We start from the raw sequence: 8,557 nt of genomic DNA on the forward strand, positions 1-8,557 counted from the left end.
CTATAATGCTGGACATCCATGTTCAATCCCTGGATCGGGAAGATCCCCTGGAGGAGAACCCACTCCAGTATTCTTGCCTGGGAAATCCCATGGACAGAGGAGCCTGGTGGGCTACAGTCCATGGGTGGAAAAGAGGCAGACACAGCGGAGGGACTAACACGTGCAACCCCGGAACAGGAGCCTGAGACCAGAGGCTCCACCAGATCCTAAAACCCAGACGGCCTGGCGCCAGGAACAGGAGCACCCAATTCCGGGTCCGGGAGTGCAGGTACGAATAATTCATGTGTCAAACCTTTTCCCCAATACGTCAATGGTGGGGTTTGACTTGGCTGTGCGATGGGTGGGGAGGCTGACTCAGGGACTCATAAACTGCACGTGAGGACAAGTTGAGAAGACAAGGCACCTGCTGACTAATCAATTCACAACCACTGAGCCACTTGTCTTGAGTGTTTCAGACCCCGTGTTCCAGCCAGAGCCATTGTTTTATGGGATTTATGTGTGTGTCTTAGCAAGATAAAGATGCAACACTGACCTAAGGCAGAGCGGGGCCCTTTTCTCAAAATCGGTGTCCTGAGAGCGGATGTGGAGCCAAGTCTCTACCTGGAAAAAGCACTGTAGAATTCCCGCCTTGCAGTGCAAAGCCACTGTCACACAGGAGAGGCCCTGGGTTTCTGGGGTGACTGTGGGCCCAGGCTGGGGGAGGAGGAAGCGGAGAGGGGTAGGCCACAGAGAGTCCGGCCTTGGATCACCCATGTTGCACCCCCACCGCTGCGCGGCAGAATGTCAGGACCCCTTCACCATGGTGCCCGAAATATCATTCACGCCACGACCTTCCCATAGGCCGCATAGAAGCCTTGATGAAAGTTTCAGACTTCCTCTTCAGAACAGCTTTCCAATTACAGCACAGTGCTGCGGCCGCTCGCTCCCAGGCTGAGGGGAGGATGCACAGAAGCCCAAGTCCTCCACTCACTTTTGGAAGCGGTATTAGGGTAACTTGCATGATTTTCAAAAGCAAGCACTCAGTGATGCATTTGTAAAAGCAGTTTTGTAATTGCAATCTGAAATTATTTGTTACTCCAAGAGTAGCCTGTAATTTCTAATATGCTTTTAGGGATTTGGTGATGGTGGTTTAGTTGCTAAGTCGTGTTCGACTCTTACAACCCCATGGACTGTGGCCCGCCAGGCTCCTCTGTCCATGGAATTCTCCAGGCAAGAACACTGGAGTGGTTGCCATTTCCTTCTCCAGGGGATCTTTCTGACTCAGGGATCGAACCTGTGTCTCCTGCATTGCAGGTGGATTCTTTACCACTGAGCCACCAGAGAAGCCAATTTTTTACAGGTAAAGTCTTTGAATTTTTATACAGTGATTGAGTATGAGAGTTTTAAAGGGATCATGGATTCCAAAGTTCCTTACATACAATACATTTTCACTGTCAGAGTAGCCTGAACCTATTAGATGAATTCTTGCTCTTAAAGCAGATAAAAGAATATTAAAGTTACACACAACACGTATATGTACTCTCAATAACTTTCTCTCTCAAACACACACGCTCACAAGCTTTGGCCACCTCTGTGTCAATGAAGCCAACATGGAACTTAGCAGATTTTAAGGGCTTTCTTTATTTGAAGAAATCATATGTGAAGCCATTGAAAGGGATAAAAAGCAGATGACGAAAACCCAGGAGTTGGGGAAACATGAAATCCGAAACTGTAAGATGGTGAGTTTCTTCTTCTGTTTCGGCACATCCAAGGAGCCTGGAGGGTTCTCTGAAGCCACTGCCTCTTAGTAATGACAGTCTAGAAATTTAAAAACAAGATGGTTGGTAAGAGTGCCAGGAAGCCTGGAATCCAGGCTAAGAGGCTCCATGGGTTTTGGGGACTACAGATCTCTGTCCAGCCATCCCTGCTGGAGAAGAAGTTGCCTGCAGGGACACAGCCAGATGCCCTCTGGGGGTCCATTCTCCTCAAATAATCGATAGTTTTCCAAGTAGACCCTTAGGGCACTCAAAAAATCACTTGGAAACTTCTGAAAGAAAAAGCGTGCTCTTTGGAACATCCTGATTTCCTTAAAGGACTGATGCATTCTTCCCATCTTTTGGAAACATGTGGTCTTTCCTTGTCGAATTCAGGGTCAGGGACAGGAAGGGGGTGGCAGGAAGGAGATGGCCCCCCGGGACTGGCACTGGGGCAGGACCAGTCACCCATGGTCACGGGAGAGAGCATCAGGGTCCGCAAGAGAAGAGACCACATCTGCTTTGCTCTGGATCCTACCCATGGTGCCCAGCGCAGGGCAAGGCATTCGGAAGCACCCAAAATAGTGACACCAGCCAACTGTGCTGGGACCTGGGGCCGCGGCTGAGGGTCAGGTGCTTTATACAACCATCAGAAAAGACACAGTGGGAAGACCCGAGGGCTTAGTTTATTTTTTTTTTTTTTAAAAAAAAGCTGTCCTTGTTGAGAACATTCTCGAATTGACTTCTGAGACGGTTCACAGTAACGGTGAGCTCCCACATGAGCACGGTTTTTCCTGAACTGGCCACCCCCGGGGTCTGGGGGCCTGGCATTGGGCATCCTGGCGAGCTGAGGACCTCCCCCACCCTGGCTCCCACTGCCCCTGAGAATTGCCTGTGTCTGGGCAATTGCCTGTGTTCTCCGACGTTACCTTTCACGGAGATGGGGAAGAAGCACCAGGGCACTTGGGGGATGGTGTCAGAGAAGCAGCACTTCCGGGACTCACACTCCTCAGGACTGATGCCGGGGTAGCCACAGTCCTTGCGGGCCGAGACCTCCATGACACATTCCTCCGACTCTGCAAGGCACCACCGGGTTTGGGGACAACAAGGGGATGCAGTTAGGCTATTTCATTAGCCAGACACATCCATCCCATCCTGCTAGGGGAGCATCTTGGGCTCACAGGTTCAGGGTAGCAACAGGGGATCCTGGGACTGTCACCCCTAGACTAAAGGTGGGCACCAGCGGGTGGCCACCCCTTCTTCCGGATACCCAAAGTCAGAGGGAAAGTTGCTTCATCTCCCTGGACTTGACATGGCTCTATAAAATGGAGTTGCCCACACTACCTCTTGGGAGGATCCTTTAAAGTTATAAAGCATTTGACCAAGAATTGAGTGGCTACCCTGGTAGCTAAGTGGTAAAGAATCTGCCTGCAATCCAGGAGACCTGGGTTCGATCCCTGGGTTGGGAAGATCCCCTGGAGAAGGGAATGGCAACCCACTCCAATATTCTTGCCTGAAGGATCTCATGGACAGAGGAGCCTGGTGGGCTACAGCCCATGGGGTTGCAGAGTCAGACATGACTGAGTGACTAATACTGACTAATACTAATACAAAGAACTGACTCCCAAGGATCCTTCCACTACTGGATGAACCTTGGCGATAGACAAACCGACCACCTGCAGTCAGTTCCGTTTTCCCCACAGCCCGGGAGCCTCCGACCACCACCCGTGAGGGGTGTGGACGGGACCCAAGGCGCTGAGTTCCACACAAATGGATCTGCTTTGCAGACAGAACTCTGTGTGCCTGCCTTGAAACAGGTGACTTTTTAAGTTGATAATATGCACAGATACAAAACTGACTCTCAAAAGATGACTCTAGAAGCCTTAACTTAATTTCTTAACATTTGGGGTCTGTTTGCAGTTATGTTAATAACATTCTGATTTTAATGCCTTTATGTCCCTTAGGAGCTGATTCAGGAGCCATAGCCAAGAGGGTCCTGAGACTCGCTCTTCCTTCAAATACAGTCAAGCAGTCGGATCCCCTGAAGTCTCCCTAAAAGGACAAACATCTCACCCTCGGGATCTAATGTGGACACAGGAGGCAGAGGGCGTTTTCTCTTCCCTTGGGCTGGCCTGGGTGGTTAGAGAGCCTGGGGAAGCTGGGTCCTGGGCTGCTGGCCGGGGCTCAGGAGGGGACCTTGCCCGTTACCTTGCTTCGGGAGGGGATTGAAACACCAAGGGACCCCGACGACGCTGGAGTCGAAGCAGCATCCTCTGGAGAAGCATTCGTCACTGCTGATGCCCGGGAAGCCGCAGTTCACCCTGTTGTGCGGGTTCAGGCGCGAGCACTGGCAGGCGTCTGCAAAGAAGCCCAGGTCAGCCAGCCCCCTACATGTGCCCCCGCCCGCCAGCGCGTCCAGGATGCTCCATCAGCTCCGCTCTGGCCTTGTAAAGGCCGTCTTATCTCGCTCGTGTTTGAACCACGCAGCGTCCTTCAGAGGAATTGACAAGGCTTGGCTGAAAGTGTTTTATTAGTTTAAAAATAAAACCTTCTGGCAAGAGGGTGGACAGATGGACTCAGGCCAAGGTCAGGATGAAAGTGAGCAAGTCGGACCCTCTGGGAGACCTTGATGGGCCTCCTACCCAGCTCCTCCTCGAGCTGGCCCACCCACACCCAAGGCCACCCTGACCGATCCCGAAGGGGGTCCTCCTGGGATGTCTCACCCCTCTCCCCCACTGTCCTCCATGAATGGTGGGAAGCGGGTGGACGCATGTAGGAGCCAGCTGCATGGCCAGCATCCCCAGTCCTAGGACACCTTCCCACCTGCTTCCCCACCATCCACATTTTCTCTTCCAGGGAAACTAATACAAACAGAGACCCCCAGGGGGCAGGAGGCAAGGACCTCACATCCCACCACCCCCACCCTCTGGGTTCTAGAAGGCTCCCAGGCTCGCTGGCTCGGATGCTCCACGTCCCCTCAGGGACCTGAATCTCCACTTACCTGGTTTCTGGGCCCCCGCCAGGGCGCACAGACCCAGCAGAAGCGCAGCCAGGAGCCAAGTGCCTCGGGGTCCCATGTCCACGTTCATCTGCACCCCAGGGCCACCAGAAGAGTGCACACTCCCCGCTGCCAGGGGTGTTTTATAAGCTTCTCTCTGTTTGCTCAGCAAGCAAGATAAACTCGTCTCTGCCTGTGGCACCAACGATTTGAGGCCTTTGTTAGGAAAACGAGTTGCGATAGCTTGGCCAGCAGGTAGTGGGGGGTAGGGGTGACAGAGCAGAGCACTGGGCTTTCTGCAAGCACAGCCAGGCCACCCCCCTGCCCCAGGCAGGGAGCCGGGTCATGCCAGGATGCCGACGTGGAAGACAGCACATGTGGTGCCGGGCGCTCGCAGGTCCCACCCAGGAAGGGAGAAGTTAGGGATTTCTCCTGATAAAGCACGTGGCTAACACCACAGCAATTTTCAAGTCCTGGGCCCAAGGCTACCAGGGAAAATGAGCCAACTGCAGTCAGAGCAGACCCCTTCCGCAGGAACAGGAGAATGGCAGGAGACCCTCCTCCAGGGCTCCTGGTCCCTGGTCTGTATCTCCTTGTCTCTATCTTGGGGAAGGGATGGATCACCATGGAGATGAGGCTGACAGGGTAAAATGAACAGCCTCAGATGAGTGTAAAAGTGACAAGTTCATGTCAGCCAAGCCTGCATGCATGCTAAGTCACTTCATTCATGTCTGACTCTGCAACCTTACAGACTGTAGCTCACCAGGCTCCTCTATCCATGGGATTCTCCAGGCAAGAATACTGGAGTGGGTTGCCATGCCTTCCTCCAGGGCATCTCCCCAACCCAGGGAGCAAACCTGTCTCTTAAGTCTCCAGCTTTGGCAGGCAGGTTCCTTTCCACTGTTGCCACCACTTCTTTTCTTCCATGATAATTGTCTGTTTTCTAAAAGATGGCACCTGTGAACCAGCCTGTGCTCAACATAAGATGCTCCAGGGGAAGGGGTCTGAAAATGGGACCCAAAGAGACAAAAGAGAAATGGGGAGAATGCACCCCATGGGAATAGAGGAGAGATGGGGTGAGGTCAAGGACGTTCATGAATGCCCCAACACTGGGGCACTTCTGGGAACCACCAATCTGTCAAGCACGGCTTGAGCAGCCAGGAACCCAAAAATGTATGGAGTCTGGAACTCTGGGTCTTCAAGTCTGGAGAGCAGACCTGCATGCTCGGGGCTTCTGCCAGCTCCAGTTCCAGCGCCTACAGATTGGACCCCTGCCTAGAGCCCTGCCGAGCAGCCCTGGTGCTCTGTCTTATCAAACTGTGAAAAAGTCACCTTTCCCCACCTGTGTCTCTGTCACCCTTCATCACCACCAGGACACAAGACCCTGAGTCTTCTCTTCCAGGCTCTCAGCCCCACTTTCCTCTCTGCCTCTTCCCTCTTGGCCCAACTTCCCGCTGTCCCATCTAGGCCTTTTCAGGATTCCTGCTGAAACCAGCTGATCCATGCCAAAGAGACGGCTCATCAGCCCCTTGTTCTCTGGCCTGCATCCTCCTTGGGGAGCTCCTTCTGCCTCCATTGGAGGTGGAGCTCCTTGGGCTCCCACCAGGGCACCATCCGTCCACATGGCACTTTTTGCTTTTAGAAAAGGGCACATTTTCTTCAAGACAAGCTACTTCCACCTGTGGGGAAGTCATTATGGAAGATGCAATGTCTACAGTGTGAGCGGCACCCCCCTGAGTGTGGACCTGTGCCCACAGAATAGCCTCTAAGCTGTGTTGGGTGACTCTGATGGGAGTTGGGTGACTCCCATCACATGAGCTCAGGCTGGGGGCTGGACACCGACCTTGAGCCACAGTGTCACCTAGGCTCCTTGAAGATGCATCTTAAAAAAGATCCCGCATTGTGCAACTAAGTCAAACAAACAAGAAGAAAAAGAGAAAGTTTTACAGCAACCGAAGACACACCGCAATCAGGGGAGTGTGTTAAGAATTACAAGTGATCTCTCATCTGAAACAATGCAATATGGAGGGCAACAAAATGAAATTTAAGTGCTAAGATGATATTTAAGTGCTAAAATGATATTTAAGTGCTAAAAGAGAAAACCTTGTCAAGTCAGAATTCTATACTCATGGAAAACCCCTTTAAAAATAAAGGCAAAATACTTTTCAAAAATGTATATATATATATATATATATTTAGAGTGGCTCTAGATTCACAGCCTAATTGAAGAAAACATACCTAATATAAATTTTTTTTTTAATTTTTTAGACAAAAGCTGTAGGCAGCTGTAACTTGCCAACCTATCCTCCAAGGAATCCAAAAGCGGCTGAAGCTGTGGAGGTCTCTCGATGCAGGGCATGAGTTCTCCTGTCTGCTGCAGCCACTGCCCACCTGGCTGGATTTATTCAGCTATGGCAGCTGTTGGTCTCTGTCGGCATTTGTGTTTGCAGCCCAGTCTAGTCTCGTGATATCTCCCCTGGTTTGTACAACTGTCTATTAACTAATCGATCAGCCAGAGCTTTGTCCCCATCCAGATGTAAGTCTGCTGCCTTGATTACCTTTATAAAGTGACAGTCAGTATATGCCACTCCTCTGCCACCCCCTCATGCCTCCCCACCTGAAGGGTAAAGCCCAAGCGTGAGTTTCCTGAGCACGGAAAGCAAGACCCTTTATGAGCTGGATTGCTCTTAGCCCCCACCCTCTCTGTTGTCAGGTCTCCTTCCTAATGTAAGCATCTAGCCCTCTTGACACAGCCTGACCTCTGACCCTTTGCCTGAATGCCATTGTCTCTCTGCAAAACTCTTCCTCTACTCTTTGCTTTCCTAACTCCTGTCCATCCTTCAGCTCTTGACTCAGGAGCCACTCCATCCAGGAAGGCCTCCTTCCCTGAGAAAAGACAAGTGCCCTTCACCCTTCCCCCAAGCTCACTAGATTCACCGCACAGTCACATCTTCATTTTAAGTGGAGTTTTACTTTTCTGGCTCCTTTATTCATTGTACTGAAGGTAACAGCTAACCCTGCAGGTTAATTTTGCGCCAGCTGATATTCTGATGATTTCACATGCTACATCTCATTTAATTCTTACCACAATCCAAAGGAAGAGTTAAAAAGATCAGCCCCATTTTATAGTCTATATGGAAAATTAGTTTTCCCAAACACACAGAAAGTGTAGGGTTATATACAGAATGGGACCTACGCCTCTTTCATTTGGAAACCCTAGAACCTAACCCAGAATCTGCACAGACTAGACCTGCTTGGTGAGGGTACCTGGCACCCGGGAGATGGGGAGCAGGAATCTACCACCTAACATCATGGATCACCCAAACTTCCTCCTGAAATTCTCAAAATAATACTTAGACCTGGGTAGGGGCAAATGAGTAAGGCAAGCCTCTTCTCCTCTCTGGACTAGTTTTCTCATCTGTGAAACAAGAGCTGAAATGAGGGTTTATTAAATGATCTCCAGTGTCTCATATGCCTGGTTAAACCCTCACGATGTTGCTGACTAGGATAACATCTCACTTTTACACTGTCATTGGGGGAAAAAGAAAAATTTTATTACCAACATTTGCATGTTCAGTGTTTCTAATACAATTTCTCTCCCCACCATTCCAATTTTCTGGAGTTTGGCAGTGCTGATCAATAGAGTGGGTAAGTCACAGACACTTCCAAAGCCCAAGACTTAATTTATTTACTTAAAATAAAGTGGCCAAAGTTGGGAGGAGAAAGAAATAGATAAACCAACTATTGAGAATATGGTACTGAGTTTGGGAGGGAGTGAAATTAGAGACTTTGATGAATTATATTTGGGGGTATAATTGGATAGACA

The 8,557-nt window shown here is 50.5% G+C and overlaps 1 protein-coding gene across 1 annotated transcript; it reads right to left on the bottom strand.

The window, feature by feature from the left end:
* Nucleotides 1-1,600: 1,600 nt before the first annotated feature.
* Nucleotides 1,601-4,907, bottom strand: TFF2 (trefoil factor 2). Its single transcript, XM_006071538.4, has 4 exons — nucleotides 4,735-4,907; nucleotides 3,942-4,091; nucleotides 2,663-2,809; nucleotides 1,601-1,797 (listed from the first exon to the last, which is right to left on the bottom strand). Exons 1-4 carry the CDS (start codon nucleotides 4,820-4,822, stop codon nucleotides 1,784-1,786), a joined length of 399 nt encoding a protein of 132 aa, XP_006071600.1. The 5' UTR covers nucleotides 4,823-4,907; the 3' UTR covers nucleotides 1,601-1,783.
* Between the last annotated feature and the right edge of the window lie 3,650 nt (nucleotides 4,908-8,557).

The sequence above is a fragment of the Bubalus bubalis genome, chromosome 1 (genome assembly GCF_019923935.1).
Source record: "Bubalus bubalis isolate 160015118507 breed Murrah chromosome 1, NDDB_SH_1, whole genome shotgun sequence".
NCBI lineage: Eukaryota > Metazoa > Chordata > Mammalia > Artiodactyla > Bovidae > Bubalus > Bubalus bubalis.